This window comes from Cherax quadricarinatus, chromosome 11, assembly GCF_038502225.1.
Source record: "Cherax quadricarinatus isolate ZL_2023a chromosome 11, ASM3850222v1, whole genome shotgun sequence".
NCBI classification, from domain to species: Eukaryota; Metazoa; Arthropoda; class Malacostraca; order Decapoda; family Parastacidae; genus Cherax; species Cherax quadricarinatus.
The window spans coordinates 43,314,056-43,333,098 of NC_091302.1; the positions used below are offsets into that span (position 1 = coordinate 43,314,056).

The following is a 19,043-nucleotide window of genomic DNA, read 5'->3' on the forward strand; positions in this document are numbered from 1 at the left end:
TTTTTTTTTACATATCTCTAATAGGGACGTACCAAAGTATCAGTATTGGTTGGTATCATCCAATTTTGATGGTTTTGGTACTGGCCTAAAACTGAATATCAGTATTGGTAGATATCAGCTAACTTAAATGGTATCTGTATCGGTACTGGCATCAGCCAGTTTTGGTTGTACAGCTTCTCCTCACTTAGCGACATACTCATTTACCGACAACGAGACGCTGTTTTAGTATATGTGCAAAATTGAGTACAGTATCTGTATTTGTTGTAGGTAGTAGGTTGGTAGACAGCAACTGCCCAGGGAGGTACTACCGTCCTGCCAAGCAAGTGTAAAATGGAATTCTGTAATTGTTTTACATGATGGTAGGATTGCTGGTGTCTTTTTTTCTGTCTCTTAAACATGCAAGATTTCAGGTACATTTTGCTACTTCTACTTACACTTAGGTCACACTACACATACATGTACAAGCATATATATACACACCCCTCTGGGTTTTTTTCTCATTTCTTTCTAGTTCTTGTTCTTGTTTATTTCCTCTCATCTCCGTAGGGAAGTGGAACAGAATTCTTCCTCCGCAAGCCATGCATGTTGTAAGAGGCGACTAAAATGCCGGGAGCAAGAGGCTAGTAACCCCTTCTGTATAAATTACTAAATTTAAAAAAAGAAACTTTCATTTTTCTTTTTGGGCCACCCTACCTTGGTGGGATATGGCCGGTTTGTTGGAAAAAAAAAATCTGTATTTGTGTTGGCAAAAAATTTGGTATTATCCCATCCCTATCTCAGAATACAGGCTCTCCTCACTTAATGATGGAGTTCTGTTCCTAAGACCACGTTGGTAAACGAATTTGTTGCTAAGGGAGGAGCATACTATAATGGTAGTGAGTTTGTGTCAGCCATGTTTGATATTGTTTTATGTCACCTTTGCACCACTTATAACATTTCTGGTATATTTTTAAATGTTTATGCACTAGTATACTGTATATTGTAATAAACAAAATAGAGGAAATCAGATCTTAATATACATTATTTAGGTGTGCATACTGGTCAGAGAGCCTGTTGTAAGTCCGTGTCGTCGGTAAATGAGTACATCACTAAGTGAGGAGAGGCTGTATATTGTAATAAGTTACCTGCTGATTGTAAATTTATACATTTTGATTATATCATCAAACTTTTTCTTTTACAGCAATTCATCACACAAACTAGGTTTGTTTGCCAGTTCAACATTGAAGGGAGAGTAACAAGTGTCAATGCCAATCTGTTGAGTGACACAATATATTGTGACAGGATGGAGTTCGCGTACACGACAGCAGCTCCATCTACAAATGCCACTTTTGCTGTCATCTGGGGAGGCTCAAAACCTCTTGACAATCCAGATAATATTCACGGTGAGTACCTGTAAAATACCTTAACGTTTAGATCATCATATACATGTATATTTCTTCCTCTCCTTGGTTTTCTATGTCATAAGGTAAAATCAAGGTTCAGCCTTGCTGGATTATCCTTTCCTCTTCATTTTGTCTGTTTTTTAACATAATGCTTTTGAATGTTCAACATTGAGTCAAGCAGCTTAAGTCTCTTTCTGGACCCCTGTCTGGTTTTCTGTTCTGCTTGTCTATATCTCCTTGGCTGGTATACCCTACTATCACTAGCTTAGCACTGGCTTGGTTTGCTGATGCTGCTGTAATTTTTCAGCTGTATATCATATTCAAACAATTGCCTCTTGTGGTTTGGTGATGGATTATAAAAGAGCCAAAAATGACCCTAGAACCTTCCATAGTAATTAGTCCAGCTACTGAATCTGAGAACTCAGTGTCACATTTATAGTTCTTCAATTCTCCATGCATTTATGATGAGAACTGCTACACCTATCACTTGTCTTTCTCCCCTCTCTCTTTATACAGTACTTTTTAGGCAAATTACATCCATAATCATATCAATTAGGTTTTCTTAATTGCAATGAGAGCTGGGATTTTCTTTTAAAGTTTATAATTATTCAGAGTATAAATATTTATATAAAAATGTACCAATGTTCCATTTGCATAACATCATTGTCACCATTATCAACTGTATTAGTATGTGTCACTTGTTCACATCATTAGTGTACCAAGTGTCAAATTTGTGCACATCATTATTGTCCCAAGTGCCACTTTTGTTACCAAGTGTCACCTTTGTGCATGTAGCATTAATGTACCAATTATCATCTTATCCACACAGTTTTAGTGTACCAGTGTCACCTGATGGCTGACAATTGTGGGATGTGCTTGAGTTTGCTGGAACGGTACAAATGTGGTTGGTGCCAGTCAACAGGTCGGTGCGAGGTGCAGGATCAGTGTCTTGGTGGTTCATGGCTGGACCGTGAACGCACTTGCCCAAACATAAACATCACAGATTTCTTCCCTAAGAGTGGACCCTGGGATGGTGGAACCAACGTTACTATTAAAGGTGTGTCACACATGTTTGTTTAAACATTTTAAGAATGTTCTTTACATTTACCAAATGCAGGAAGACTGATCAAAATAAATATTCTATGCATTAGTAGTCTGCTCTTGTATTTTCTATGGCTATGAGTTAGAAATTTGTTTTCAGAATTCATAGTCACTTGATTCCTGGAGGTGTGAAGTACAGTGCTTGCACACCTAAGGATGCTTCTTCATGGCATTTATTGCTGCCTACATATTTTGTTCATGTGGCACTGTGTTAGACTGGAATGCAGACACGGTTTTTTGGGGGGATTTAATGACTGAATTGTGAGCAAGGTAACATCTGTGAAGTGATTCAGGAAAGCCCATTAGCTAGAGGTGGGAAGTACAGTGCCTGCACTGTGAAGGTTAAGTGAGGATGTTGCAGTTCAGTAGGTCATATGAATTGTGATTGTCCCTGACTTTATAGAAAGGCATAGGAAATAATTGATGGTGAATGCATTTTTTTGGGTGGTCACCCTACCTTTGTGGAGAAACAGCTAATATGGTTAAATCCAGTTGAATCAAATATTCTGGTGGTTTCCGATGACTAACTTTCATGATAATTTTCAGGTATCAATTTGGGTAAACACATTGATGATATCTACGAGGGTATTACTGTAGCAGGAATTACTTGTCAGCCATACCGCAACTCTTACATCAAGACTACAGAGGTTACTTGTATGGTCGATAGTCCAGGGGTCAATGACTTCAAAGAGGGACCTATTGTTGTCAAGGTAAGTGGGAGGTAATTTTTAGTAGACCTATTTTTTTCCCATTTTGAATATGTAATTTTGTCCTGGAAGATTAACCTGTAGATATAGTGTAGATAAAAATAATCCAAGTATATATTAATGTAATTGGAAATTTGTGAATTCTGCTAATTGTAGAGTGACTTACTTTTAAATAAGATTCATAATGCTTCCACTGTCCAGACCCTCAAAATGAAACTTGCTCTCAGTGTCTGAAATCACCCCACCCTCTCTCTGTTTCTGTTTCTCTTTTTCTCTGCTTCTCTCTCTCTCTGTTTGTCTCTTTCTCTGTATGTCTATTTCTCTCTCTCTCTCTCTCTCTTTCTCTCTCTGTTTCTCTGTTTCTGTTTCTCTCTGTTCCTGTTTCTCTCTCTGTTTCTCTGTTTCTCTCTGTTTCTCTGTTTCTCTCTGTTTCTCTCTGTTTCTCTCTCTGTTTCTCTCTCTGTTTCTCTCTCTGTTTCTCTCTCTGTTTCTCTCTGTTTCTCTCTCTGTTTCTATTTCTCTCTATTTCTCTCTGTTTCTCTCTCTGTTTCTCTCTCTGTTTCTCTCTCTGTTTCTCTGTTTCTCTCTCCCTGTTTCTCTCTCTCTGTTTCTCTCTCTCTGTTTCTCTCTCTCTGTTTCTCTCTCTCTGTTTCTCTCTCTCTGTTTCTCTCTCTCTGTTTCTCTCTCTCTCTCTCTCTCTCTCTCTCTCTCTCTCTCTCTCTCTCTGATTGGTGGAATGATGAAGTAAAGGGTGTGATAAAAGAGAAAAAGGTAGCTTATGAGAGGTTTTTACAAAGCAGAAGTGTTATAAGAAGAGCAGAGTATATGGAGAGTAAAAGAAAGGTGAAGAGAGTGGTGAGAGAGTACAAAAGGAGAGCAGATGATAGAGTGGGAGAGGCACTGTCAAGAAATTTTAATGAAAACTATAAAAAATTTTGGAGTGAGATAAACAAGTTAAGAAAGCTTATGGAATGAATGGATTTGTGAGTTAAAAACAGAGTAGGGGAGTTAGTAGATGGGAAGCTGGAGGTATTGGGTAGATGGCGGGAATATTTTGAGGAACTTCTAAATGTCGATGAAGAAAGGGAGGTAGTCATTTCATGCACTATCTAGGGAGGTGTAACATCTTTTAGGGGTGAAGAAGAGCAGGATGCGAGTGTGGGGGAGGTGCGTGCAGCATTACGTAGAATGAAAGGGGGTAAAGCAGTTGGAACTGACAGGATCATGACAGAAATGTTTAAAGCAGGGAGAGGGATATAGTGTTGGAGTGGTTGGTATTTTGAGAGGAGGAGGCGGCAGCTAGAAGTAGTGTAAATGTCATGTTTGAGAGCAGTGTATGGTGTGATTATTGTGCAGAGAATTCAGAGTGTAGAAATTAAAAGGTGATGTGGGGTCACCAAGAGTATAATTAAGGATTGTGGTAGTAGTTTGGACATCTAAAGATGGTGGGGGGAGAGAAGATAATGTATATACATACATCTAGGTTTTTCTCCTTTTTCTAAATAGCTCTTGTTCTTCTTTATTTCTTCTATTGTCCATGGGGAAGTGGAAAAGAATCTTTCCTCCGTAAGCCATGCGTGTCGTATGAGGCGACTAAAATGCCGGGAGCAATGGGCTAGTAACCCCTTCTCCTGTAGACATTTACTAAAAAAGAGAAGAAGAAAAACTTTATAAAACTGGGATGCTTAAATGTGCGTGGATGTAGTGCGGATGACAAGAAACAGATGATTGCTGATGTTATGAATGAAAAGAAGTTGGATGTCCTGGCCCTAAGTGAAACAAAGCTGAAGGGGGTAGGGGAGTTTCAGTGGGGGGAAATAAATGGGATTAAATCTGGAGTATCTGAGAGAGTTAGAGCAAAGGAAGGGGTAGCAGTAATGTTGAATGATCAGTTATGGAAGGAGAAAAGAGAATATGAATGTGTAAATTCAAGAATTATGTGGATTAAAGTAAAGGTTGGATCCGAGAAGTGGGTCATAATAAGCGTGTATGCACCTGGAGAAGAGAGGAATGCAGAGGAGAGAGAGAGATTTTGGGAGATGTTAAGTGAATGTATAGGAGCCTTTGAACCAAGTGAGAGAGTAATTGTGGTAGGGGACCTGAATGCTAAAGTAGGAGAAACTTTTAGAGAGGGTGTGGTAGGTAAGTTTGGGGTGCCACGTGTAAATGATAATGGGAGCCCTTTGATTGAACTTTGTATAGAAAGGGGTTTACTTATAGGTAATACATATTTTAAGAAAAAGAGGATAAATAAGTATACAAGATATGACAGTAGTTTGTTGGATTATGTATTGGTAGATAAAAGACTGTTGAGTAGACTTCAGGATGTACATGTTTATAGAGGGGCCACAGATATATCAGATCACTTTCTAGTTGTAGCTACACTGAGAGTAAAAGGTAGATGGGATACAAGGAGAATAGAAGCATCAGGGAAGAGAGAGGTGAAGGTTTATAAACTAAAAGAGGAGGCAGTTAGGGTAAGATATAAACAGCTATTGGAGGATAGATGGACTAATGAGAGCATAGGCAATGGGGTCGAAGAGGTATGGGGTAGGTTTAAAAATGTAGTGTTAGAGTGTTCAGCAGAAGTTTGTGGTTACAGGAAAGTGGGTGCGGGAGGGAAGAGGAGCGAATGGTGGAATGATGATGTGAAGAGAGTAGTAAGGGAGAAAAAGTTAGCATACGAGAAGGTTTTACAAAGTAGAAGTGATGCAAGGAGGGAAGGGTATATGGAGAAAAAGAGAGAGGTTAAGAGAGTGGTGAAGCAATGTAAAAAGAGAGCAAATGAGAGAGAGGGTGAGATGTTATCAACAAATTTTGTTGAAAATAAGAAAAAGTTTTGGAGTGAGATTAACAAGTTAAGAAAGCCTAGAGAACAAATGGATTTGTCAGTTAAAAATAGGAGAGGAGAGTTATTAAATGGAGAGTTAGAGGTATTGGGAAGATAGAGGGAATATTTTGAGGAATGGTTAAATGTTGATGAAGATAGGGAAGCTGTGATTTTGTGTATAGGACAAGGAGGAATAACATCTTGTAGGAGTGAGGAAGAGCCAGTTGTGAGTGTGGGGGAAGTTCGTGAGGCAGTAGGTAAAATGAAAGGGGGTAAGGCAGCCGGGATTGATGGGATAAAGATAGAAATGTTAAAAGCAGGTGGGGATATAGTTTTGGAGTGGTTGGTGCAATTATTTAATAAATGTATGGAAGAGGGTAAGGTACCTAGGGATTGGCAGAGAGCATGCATAGTTCCTTTGTATAAAGGCAAAGGGGATAAAAGAGAGTGCAAAAATTATAGGGGGATAAGTCTGCTGAGTATACCTGGTAAAGTGTATGGTAGAGTTATTATTGAAAGAATTAAGAGTGAGACGGAGAATAGGATAGCAGATGAACAAGGAGGCTTTAGGAAAGGTAGGGGGTGTGTGGACCAGGTGTTTACAGTGAAACATATAAGTGAACAGTATTTAGATAAGGCTAAAGAGGTCTTTGTGGCATTTATGGATTTGGAAAAGGTGTATGACAGGGTGGATAGGGGGGCAATGTGGCAGATGTTGCAAGTGTATGGTGTAGGAGGTAGGTTACTGAAAGCAGTGAAGAGTTTTTATGAGGATAGTGAGGCTCAAGTTAGAGTATGTAGGAAAGAGGGAAATTATTTCCCAGTAAAAGTAGACCTTAGACAAGGATGTGTGATGTCACCGTGGTTGTTTAATATATTTATAGATGGGGTTGTAAGAGAAGTAAATGCGAGGGTCTTGGCAAGAGGCGTGGAGTTAAAAGATAAAGAATCACACACAAAGTGGGAGTTGTCACAGCTGCTCTTTGCTGATGACACTGTGCTCTTGGGAGATTCTGAAGAGAAGTTGCAGAGATTGGTGGATGAATTTGGTAGGGTGTGCAAAAGAAGAAAATTAAAGGTGAATACAGGAAAGAGTAAGGTTATGAGGATAACAAAAAGATTAGGTGATGAAAGATTGAATATCAGATTGGAGGGAGAGAGTATGGAGGAGGTGAATGTATTCAGATATTTGGGAGTGGACGTGTCAGTGGATGGGTCTATGAAAGATGAGGTGAATCATAGAATTGATGAGGGGAAAAGAGTGAGTGGTGCACTTAGGAGTCTGTGGAGACAAAGAACTTTGTCCTTGGAGGCAAAGAGGGGAATGTATGAGAGTATAGTTTTACCAACGCTCTTATATGGGTGTGAAGCATGGGTGATGAATGTTTGCAGCGAGGAGAAGGCTGGAGGCAGTGGAGATGTCATGTCTGAGGGCAATGTGTGGTGTGAATATAATGCAGAGAATTTGTAGTTTGGAAGTTAGGAGGAGGTGCGGGATTACCAAAACTGTTTTCCAGAGGGCTGAGGAAGGGTTGTTGAGGTGGTTCGGACATGTAGAGAGAATGGAGCGAAACAGAATGGCTTCAAGAGTGTATCAGTCTGTAGTGGAAGGAAGGCGGGGTAGGGGTCGGCCTAGGAAAGGTTGGAGAGAGGGGGTAAAGGAGGTTTTGTGTGCGAGGGGCTTGGACTTCCAGCAGGTATGCGTGAGCGTGTTTGATAGGAGTGAATAGAAACAAATGGTTTTTAATACTTGACGTGCTGTTGGAGTGTGAGCAAAGTAACATTTATGAAGGGGTTCAGGGAAACCGGCAGGCCGGACTTGAATCCTGGAAATGGGAAGTACAGTGCCTGCACTCTGAAGGAGGGGTGTTAATGTTGCAGTTTAAAAACTGTAGTGTAAAGCACCCTTCTGGCAAGACAGTGATGGAGTGAATGATGGTGAAAGTTTTTCTTTTTCGGGCCACCCTGCCTTGGTGGGAATCGGCCAGTGTGATAAAAAAAAAAAAAAAACTCTGGGGGTTGAATGAAGGAGGGGTCATCCCAGGAATGGTTGGAGGGAGGGAATAAAGGAGGCTTTTAGTTGTAGGGGCTTGAGCAATCAGCAGGCTTGTATGAGGATGTTAGGATTGACTGGATAAAAGTGGATTTTCATGGATGTGCTGTTGGAGTCTGAGCAGTGTAACATTTATGAAGGGATTCGGGGAAACCATTTAGCCAGATCTGAGTCCTGGAGGTGGGGTAGGATACTGGTAGTTGGAAGGTCCTCTGAAATGTGATGTCATCACAGTTTTAGCAAAGCAACAGTGAAATGAATGATGGTGTATGTGTTCTCTTCTTTTGTCACTCTGCCTTAGCAGGAAACAGTTGTTGAGATAAAGAAGAAATATGTATAATTTTCCTATCCACAGGTGGCTCGAGAATACAGAGGAGAATCGTTGCAAAAATATAGATTTGTTAATCCTGAGATAAAGGACCTCACCCCAGATTCTGGGCCAAGATCTGGTGGAACTCTTCTGCACATAATTGGGGAACACATGAATGCAGGCAGTCGTATTGAAGCCTTCATTAGTGGAAGACCATGCAAGATTCAAAGGTATATTTTTAGTGGTACTATTTGAGTAAAGAGTTCCATTTGTATAACATCTCCATTTACAAGCAATGACATCAATTATTACTTAACAAGAAATCTTTAATATATGTTTGTTGACATTCTCTGGATAATATTTTAATTAAATATACAGTGGAACCTTGGGTTACAAACGCCCCACCATGCGAATTTTTCAGGATACGAACCATCATTTGGTCAGTTTTTTGCTTCTGGATACGAAAGAAATTTCAGGTTGCGAACTTTCCCCTCAAGGTTGCACAGTGTGTTTACATGTCATAATATGATTGGAGCAAAGAAAGCCACTATTATGCCGAGGCATTTCGGGCAGGAATGCCTACTTAAGACTACTTAAGTCTAGACAGGTGAAAAGTGTATTAGTAGTGGTTACCAATGTTTTGCTGATGGTGGCGCCAACTACTGGCAGCCTTTTGAAGTTTCTCCTTACTGTTGTTGTTATTATTATTATTGTATTATTATTATTATTATTGTTATAATTATTATTAGTAGTAGTAGTAGGTACTATGTGGTGAGGGGCTCTTGATCTAGGGAATTGGATCTGTGCTACAGGTCCTTAAATTAATAATAATAATAATAATAATAATAATAATAATACATAATTATGTATAATTATGTAAAATGGAAGATGGCACAACATAATGATATACCAGAAATATCCCCGGGAAGCACCCTGGCTCAACAGGTACATACCAGGGAAATAATGAGGTTTTGTGAAAAGTACTCTTTAAACCAACAGATAATTGATCCCACTAGAAATGAAAATACCTTGGATTTGATATTCACAAACAATGAGGAACTGATCAGAGACATAACAGTTTCCAAAACTATTTACTCTGATCATAACATCATAGAGGTTCAAACTAGTATTAACTCGGGTAGGAAACTGCATCGCTAAAGTTAGAGACGGGATGTTCAGTAAGTTTAATTTTAACAACCATAGAATTAACTGGGAAAAAATAAACCATGAGCTATCAGACATACCCTGGGAATCAGACATGAGTGACCTAAATCCCCACCAGTGCCTAGAGAAGCTGAATACAGAAGCATACAAAGTATGTATGAAACATGTACCATTGAGGAAACCCAGAAGAAGATCAGATATAGAGAGAGAGTGTAGGAGATGGTACAGAAGAAAAAGGTTTATGAACTGCTTAAAAACACAAATATGCTACAACAGAGGAAGGATAGACTTAGTAGAGAGATCACTGAATTAGAGCAAAAACTTAGGATGTCATACCTCACAGAAGTACAAAGGGAACAAAAGGCCATACAGGATATTGCAAGAAACCCAAAATATTTCTATTCCTACACAAAATCCAAGCTAAGAACTACCTGTAGAATTGGACCACTACTGAGAGGAGACTCGTATACTGACGACGAACAGGAAATGAGTGAAATCCTAAAAGAACAGTACGAGTCGGTGTTCAGCAACCCACTAAATGACAGCAAGATAGAAAATGCAGAAATATTTTTCACTCCAGAAGAAGGCTGCACAGGCCAACTAACTGACATTAGTACAAATCCCATAGATTTCGAAAAAGAAATGGAAAACATGCCCACTCACTCAGCACCTGGACCAGATTCATGAAATGCTCTCTTTATAAAGAAGTGCAAAGTACCACTAGCACGAGCCCTCAGTATTCTTTGGAGAAAGAGCTTAGATCTAGGTGAAATACCAGAGGCCTTAAAGAGTGCAGACATAGCTCCTTTGCACAAGGGAGGCAGTAGAGCACTATCTAAAAATTACAGACCAGTAGCCCTAACCTCTCGCATCATAAAAATCTTCGAAAGAGTGATGAGACGGCAGGTTACAAATTTCATGGACCAGCACAACCAACATAACCTGAACCAGCATGGTTTTAGAGCAGGACGATCATGTCTGTCACAGCTGCTGAACCATTATGACAGAATTATGGAGGCACTGGAAGACGACCAAAACGCAGATGTGATTTACACAGATTTTGCAAAGGCGTTTGACAAATGTGATCATGGAGTGATAGCGCACAAAATGAAGGCCATGGGCATTACGGGGAAGGTAGGCAGATGGATTTTTGGTTTCCTAACACACAGAACACAAAAAGTAGTAGTGAACAGGGCAAGATCCAGCATCAGCGAGGTCAAAAGCTCAGTGCCCCAAGGCACTGTCCTGGCACCTCTGCTGTTCCTCATCCTCATAGCAGACATAGACAAAAACACCCGGCACACTTTTGTATCATCATTTGCAGATGACACTAAAATAAGCATGAAAGTCAGTATGGTAAAGGTCACTGAAAAAGTACAGGAAGACATAAACAGGGTTTTCCAGTGGGCAGTGGAAAACAACATGACGTTCAATGGTGATAAGTTCCAGCTGCTTAGGTATGGAAAAAATGAAGAACTCAAAAGGAGAACTATATACAAAACTCAAGAGGGTTACCAAATAGAACGTAAGGAACACGTAAAAGACCTAGGAATAATTATGTCAGCGGACCTTTCTTTTAAAGACTATAACAAGACAAAGATCACGACAGCCAGGAAGATGACTGGGTGGGTATTGAGAACTTTCAGAACAAGGGAAACAATGCCGATGGTGACACTCTTCAAATCTCTAGTGCTCCCTCACTTAGAATATTGCTCAGTGCTGACGTCCCCGTTCAGGGCAGGAGAAATATCAGAGCTGGAACAAATAGAGATCGTTTACGGCTCACATTGAGCCAGTAAAGCACCTAAACTACTGGGAACGCCTGCAAGTCTTGAACATGTACTCATTGGAGCGGAGGAGAGAGGGGTACATGATACTATATACCTGGAAGGTACTCGAGGGCTTGGTCCCAAATCTGCACACTGCCATAACAACATACTGGAGTGAGAGATATGGGAGGAAGTGTAAAATAAACCCAGTGAGGAGCAGGGGTGCGGTAGAGACAATAAGGGAACACTATCAGCATCTGGGGTCCCAGACTTTTCAACATCTTACCAGAAGATATCAGAAACACTGCTGGAACAAGTGTTGAAGCCTTCAAGAGGAAACTGGACAAGTATCTTCACCAGGTGCCAGATCAACCAGGCTGTGATGGCTATGTGGGGCAGCGGGCCTCCAGCAGCAACAGCCTGGTTGACCAGGTGAGCACCAGACAAGCCTGGCCCATGGCTGGGCTCAGAGAGTAGATATACTCTCGAAATTCTTCAAAGGTATATCAAAGGTAAGGTATATAATATAACAATAATAAATAATATATATAATAATAATAAATAATATAATGATAATACATCATAATAAATAATATAATGATAGTAGTACAGTAATTATTATAATACTACGTACATACTGCGTATAATTTAGTCTGACACCACCATAATGGTCACCAGTGCACATGTGCTTACGGAGCTACCCTCGCGGTGCAAGGAATTTCCATGATTTCCTTACATTTCGTGCAGCTAATTTGCCAAGTTTCCTTCTTCTAACCATGGGTTCTAAGGAAGCAAGTGCAAAGGATGTTGCCGAGATGAAAAAGAGGATGATTTGCATGGAATTAAAGAAAGAAATGATAATAAGCACAGACTAGGTACGAGGGTTGAGGACTTGGCGAGTTGAGCACAAGCGTAGCCTCTCTACTATATGTACCTACGGGTTTAGCGCTTCCCCATGATTATAATAATAATAATAATAATCTATATGTACAATACTAAAGCAGGAGTCTATAAAGGCTATAGTGCCAGCAAAGGGCATCACAGTAATTTCTAAGCAGTGGACCTCTGTAAATTAAAAGATGGTAAAGCTGCTGTTGACATGGTTGACGGAGAAACAGCTCACAGGCGATACGTAGTGTAGTGAGATAAATATAAAAATTGTACATGGCAGTTCTTAAGAAAAGTGTGAACTCCTAACAGGATATGCCGCTCTGCATTTGTTCTCCAAGGTATGTAAATATTGTATGTACACCAGATCTAATTCAGTTAGCCTCACAAAGTCCGTTTTCTCTTATAACACCTCTGACATTTTCATAGCGAGAATGCGCGACCACTCCCGACCAAAATCCTCCTCCCTCCATGTAATGACATATTCTATTCATTCTAGAGTGTATATCAGGTTTATATGTTATTTATATTGTTTATTATGTCATATTAGATGAATTGTGACAGATAAATAAGCCGTAGAGTTGATATTAGGGTTATTTTGTCATGCCTCCTGAGAGCAGGAAATCAGCTGGAATGAATTAATTGCATTTTAGTTAATTTAAACGAGGAAAATTGACCCAGAATACGAACAAATCAGGATACAAACAAGTCCACGGAACGGATTAAATTCGTAACTCGAGGTTCCACTGTACTTTATTATTCATTCAGAAAAAGATCACACCTGATTTCCTTCCCTTCCCAGGAGCTGTATGACCCTTATTGATTTAGTGTTTCTTCATGAATAATAACTAATTTTATTTAGGCATTTTTGTGTGCACCTGTTTTTATTGTTTTAGTTTTGAGCATTTGGTAACTTACCTTTTCACCATCCACAGCACTAATGCAACTGTGGCAACCTGCATCACTTCAGCATCATCTGATCTTCAGGAAGGAAAAATTGAAATGGTGTTTGATAATGGCCGTAGAAGACTGGAAGAAAAGCATTTCACTTATGTCAATGACCCAACAATTATAACTGTCAAGTCTGGGAGAGCAGGCCAAGCAGGACTTGTAAGTACAGCAATATTATCTAAACCTTGATAAGTGGTAGATATAAACACTACATTAAACTAAACTGAGTTAAAGAAATTGCAATTGCTTCATTCCTTTCATACAGATAAAAATATGATACTATCTTCAAGACACTCAAAATTGGCATGCCATTTCTTCATAATGATAATTCTTTGTTGCAAGGGATTGTAACACCTTGGTTGTTGGAAATTCACACAATTTCATTAGTGACATCGTTAGAAGCAGAGTCACCTTAGAAGTACTGTAATGTTGTTTAGAAATGAAAACTAATATGATATTAAGATTTATTTGAAAAACAATATACACTAGGATGTAAAATCCATGAAGGTTCTTGACAACTGAGAAAAAATGATATGTAGCTACAGTGACCACTTGCTTATCCAACATAGAGGAGCTAGGCTGGTAGGGCTGACCGTATATTAGAACATGTATTTATACACATTTTGATAGCAAATATAAATATGGATGATCAAAAGACAATTGAAGAAACATTAATTAAAATTCATTCTCGTTTCTAATTTCATAGAAAAGCAAAATCTACATGTCTTGAGAGATTTGTGCCAAAAAATTTATAATCCACTACATATGCATAAAACTGTTACTGTATATCTGGAGTTTATCTGGAGAGAGTTCCGGGGGTCAACGCCCCCGCGGCCCGGTCTGTGACCAGGCCTTCTTAGGTCAGTGTCCCAGGATGCGACCCACACCAGTCGACTAACACCCAGGTACCCATTTTACTGATGGGGAACATAGACAACAGGTGGAAAGAAACACGTCCAATGTTTCTACTCTGGCTGGGAATCGAACCCAGGCCCTCACCGTGTGAAGCGAGAGCGTTAACCACCAGGCCACCATAAAAAGCTGTATAGAAAAAAATATTAAATGAAGAAATAGCAAACACTGAGTTAAATCTGAAGGAAAAATCTTGCTCAGCTTTTAGTTACTCCATATATTTTTGACCGTATGCAAATAAGAAGGTAAAAAGTACCTCTAGTTTTGGACCCATGCTTAAGGGAGACGAAATTTTCACTGGTGACACCAGAGAAATAACCAAAAAATTAAGGACACACTAGAGTTTGACAATTCGCATGAATATTTTATGGATGTGACATCAAATTCTTGTCACTGATGGTATGCCCATGAATCCTGCCCCAAATTAAGACTCCAGGAACTGTACTAGTGTGACATCCACTGAAGGCAGTCAACCTCAGTGCACTACAGAAAAATTATGATGTTCAACAAGAATAAATTTTAGCTACATTACCATTAAAATAAATAAGAAATGAATGTAAGCAAAATAAAACTTTTAAAACAAGTGCCAATCCCCACTGTTAATGCCCTGTGAGGTACTTGTACTTTCTAGACTGGAGTATTGCTGTATAATAATGATTTTTCTTCTTTAAGGTAAGCCAAATCGCAGACGTGGATTTTTTTTTTTTTTTAACAAGTCGGCTGTCTCCCACCAAGGCAGGGTGACACAAAAAGAAAGAAAATCCCCCAAAAAGTAAATACATTCATCATCATTCAACACTTTCACCTCACTCACACATAATCACTGTTTTTGCAGAGGTGCTCAGAATACAAGTTTAGAAGCATGTACGTATAAAGATACACAACATATCCCTCCAAACTGCCAATATCCCAAACCCCTCCTTTAAAGTGCAGGCATTGTACTTTCCATTTCCAGGACTCGAGTCCGGCTATATAAAAATAACCGGTTTCCCCAAATCCCTTCACTAAATACTACCCTGCTCACACTCCAACAGCTCGTCAGGTCCCAAATACCATTCGTCTCCGTTCACTCCTATCTAACAAGCTCGCGCATGCTTGCTGGAAGTCCAAGCCCCTCGCCCACAAAACCACCTTTACCCTCTCCCTCCAACCTTTTCGAGGACGACCTCTATCCCGCCTTCTTTTCCGTACAGGTTTATACGCACTCCATGTCATTCTACTTTGATCCTTTCTTTCTAAATGACCAAACCACCTCAACAACCCCTCTTCAGCCCTCTGACTAATATACTTTTATTAACTCCACACCTTCTCCTAATTTCCACACTCCAAATTTTCTGCATAATATTTACACCACACATTGCCCTTAGACAGGACATCTCAACTGCCTCCAACTCTCTCCTTGCTGCAGCATTTACAACCCAAGCTTCACACTCATATAAGTGTTGGTACCACTATACTTTCATACATTCCCTTCTTTGCCTCCATAGATAACATTTTTTTTTGTCTCCACATATACTTCAACCCTAGGTAGTAGGTTGGTAGACAGCAACCGCCCAGGGAGGTACTACCGTCCTACCAAGTGAGTGTAAAACAGAAACCTGTAATTGTTTTACCTGATGGTAGGATTGCTTGGGTCTTTTTTCTGTCTCATAAACATGCAAGATTTCAGTTATGTCTTGCTACTTTTGCTTACACTTAGGTCACACTACACATACATGTACAAGCATATAAATACACACCCCTCTGGGTTTTCTTCTATTTTCTTTCTAGTTCTTGTTCTTGTTTATTTCCTCTTACCTCCATGGGGAAGTGGAACAGAATTCTTCCTCAGTAAGCCATGCGTGTTGTAAGAGGTGACTAAAATGCCAGGAGCAAGGGGCTAGTAACCCCTTCTCCTGTATATATTACTGAATGTAAAAGGAGAAACTTTCGTTTTTCCTTTTGGGCCACCCCGCCTCGGTGGGATACGACCGGTGTGTTGAAAGAAAGAAAGAAAGAAAGATATATATGCCTCAACCCACCACTCTATCATCTGCTCTCCTTTTGCACTCTCTCACCACTCTCTTCACCTTTCTATTACTCTCCATATACTCTGGTCTTCTTATAACACTTCTGCTTTGTAAAAACCTCTCATAAGCTAACTTTTTCTTTTATCACACCCTTTACTTCATCATTCCACCAGTCACTCCTCTTTCCTCCTGCACCCACCCTCCTATAACCACAAACTTCTGCCCCACATTCTGATACTGCATTTTTAAAACTATTCCAACCCTCTTCAAACACCCCCCCCCCCCCCCATCCTCACTGCTCATACTTGCACCAGCCCACCTTTCTGAAAATAGTTGCTTATATCTCACCCGAACTTCCTACTCCCTTAGTTTATACACTTTCACCTCTCTCTTACTTCTTGTTGCCATTTTCCTCTTTTCCCATCTACCTCTTACTCTAACTGTAGCTACAACTAAATAATGATCCGATATATCAGCTGCCCCTCTATAAACATGTACATCCTGGAGCCTACCCATCAACCTTTTATCCACCAATACATAATCTAACAAACTACTTTCATTACATGCTATATCATACCTTGTATTTTTATTTATCCTCTTTTTCATAAAATATGCATTACTTATTACCAAACCTCTTTCTACACATAGTTCAATTAAAGGCTCCCCATTTTCATTTACCCCTGGTACCCCAAATTTACCTCTTACTCCCCATGCATTCACTCAACATTTCCCAAAATCTCTCCTCTACACTTCTCTCTTCTCCAGGTGCATATACACTTAATATAACCCACTTTTCACATCCAACCTTTATTTTACTCCACGTAATCCTTGAATTAATACATTTATACTCCCTCTTTTCCTGCCATAGCTTATCCTTCAACATTATTGCTACTCCTTCTTTAGCTCTATTTGAAACCCCTGACCTAATCCCATTTATTTCTCTCCACTGAAACTCTTCCACCCTCTACAGCTTTGTTTCACTTCAAGTCAGGAAATTCAGCTTCTTATTCCTAACATTCACAATCATCTCTTTCTTATCATTTGCACAACATCCACACACATTCAGACTTCCCACTTTGACAGTTTTCTTCTTATTCTTTTTAGTAATTAATACAGGAAAAGGGGTTACTAGCCCATTGTTTCCAGCGTTTTAGTTGACTTTTACAACACGCATGGCTTACGGAGGAAAGATTCTTATTCCACTTCCCCATAGATATAAAAGGAAAAGTAACAAGACCAAGAACTATTAAGATAAAATCAAAGAAAACTCGGATATGTATGTATAAATGAACGTGTACATATATGTGTAGTGTGACCTAAGTGTAAGTACAAGTAGCAAGACGTACCTGTAATCTTGCATATTTATGAGACAGACAAAAGACACCAGCAATCCTACCATCATGTAAAACAATTACAGGCTTTCGTTTTACACTTACTTGACAGGACGTTAGCACTTCCCTGGGTGGTTGCTGTCTTCCAACCTACTATATATACATGTATTGAAAATGTACAAAGAAATTTCACTGCGTATATAAATAGTCAGACACCTGAATTATTGAAAATGCTTAGTCTGTTATACTCCCTGGAATCTAGGTGAGAAAGATGTGCTGAAATTTACTTTTGAAAACACTGGAGGGACTAGTTACCTAATTTGCACATGCCACAAGGTCTCAAACCTTTTGCCACCCTTCCTTCAAGTATAAAAGTAATCACCTTCATATACCTAAGTGTCCTCGAAAGGAAATATTACATGTTTCTACTGGCAATTCCTAATCAGCCTAGCTGTAATGCACAAATTGAACTGCATACACCAAGTGGTAACAACCTGATTGATCAGGCTGTCAACCAGCAAGTCTGCTGGTTGAGGCAGTAATTGCTGGAACCATCACCAGGTACAATAATTAAGGAAAATAAAATGGGGAAAACAAAAATTATAGGGGAATAAGTCTGTTGAGTATACCTGGTAAAGTGTATCGTAGAGTTATTATTGAAAGAATTAAGAGTAAGACGGAGAATAGGATAGCAGATGAACAAGGAGGCTTTAGGAAAGGTAGGGGGTGTGTGGACCAGGTGTTTACAGTGAAACATATAAGTGAACAGTATTTAGATAAGGCTAAAGAGGTTTTTGTGACATTTATGGATTTGGAAAAGGCATATGACAGGGTGGATACGGGGGCAATGTGGCAGATGTTGCAGGTGTATGGTGTAGGAGGTAGGTTACTGAAAGCAGTGAAGAGTTTTTACGAGGATAGTGAGGCTCAAGTTAGACTATGTAGGAAAGAGGGAGATTATTTCCCAATAAAAGTAGGCCTTAGACAAGGATGTGTGATGTCACCGTGGTTGTTTAACCCTTTGACTGTTTCAGGCCCCTCTCTGAAACTGTCATTCTATGTCGCCAAATATTCGAAAAAAAAAAAAATTATTTTTTCTTATGAAAATGTTAGGAATATTTTTACTAGTGTTTTAAGCCTAAAAAAAATTTTTTGCCATCAGTACTTACCGAGATATAGAGCCGCAAAGTTTGCAGAAATTGACGTGCGTACGGCAACAGCGGCGACTGCCGCCCACCCGGTATTCTTTTATTTACTCTAATTCAAAGGTTTCTTGCATTTTTCAATATTTTTCTTTTCCAGGTAACTTATGTGGCCTGTGAGACCAATGTAAGGTGCATTGTTCAAATATACACTCATTATTTACAACACAATAACAGAACAAACTTTATCACTATTAGTTTGTGTATACACTTTGTTTACACAAACAAACAATACAAAACAATGTTTATTACTAGTGTTCCATAATATATATACATATGTACAGTCACTAACCACGTTCCTAGAACTGTTGCAGCTTGTGGAACTCTTTGAAACATGGGTATATGCAGAGGGGCACTTCACACTCCTCACACATAAAACGAGTGTCTCTGCGTGTTTGTGGGCGTTTTGTGGTATGCATACATACATAACACCT

The 19,043-nt window shown here is 39.4% G+C and overlaps 1 protein-coding gene across 7 annotated transcripts in view; it reads left to right on the forward strand.

The window, feature by feature from the left end:
* The window catches only part of PlexA (plexin A), a 680,989-nt gene that overhangs the window by 590,150 nt on the left and 71,796 nt on the right, over positions 1–19,043 (forward strand). For all 7 annotated transcript variants that reach the window (XM_070084031.1, XM_070084033.1, XM_070084036.1 and 4 more), the window contains exons 9-13: positions 1,181–1,382; positions 2,212–2,439; positions 3,030–3,193; positions 8,429–8,613; positions 13,140–13,314. In XM_070084031.1, the coding sequence (XP_069940132.1) occupies positions 1,181–1,382; positions 2,212–2,439; positions 3,030–3,193; positions 8,429–8,613; positions 13,140–13,314 (954 nt within the window). The remainder of the gene's footprint in view (positions 1–1,180; positions 1,383–2,211; positions 2,440–3,029; positions 3,194–8,428; positions 8,614–13,139; positions 13,315–19,043) is intronic.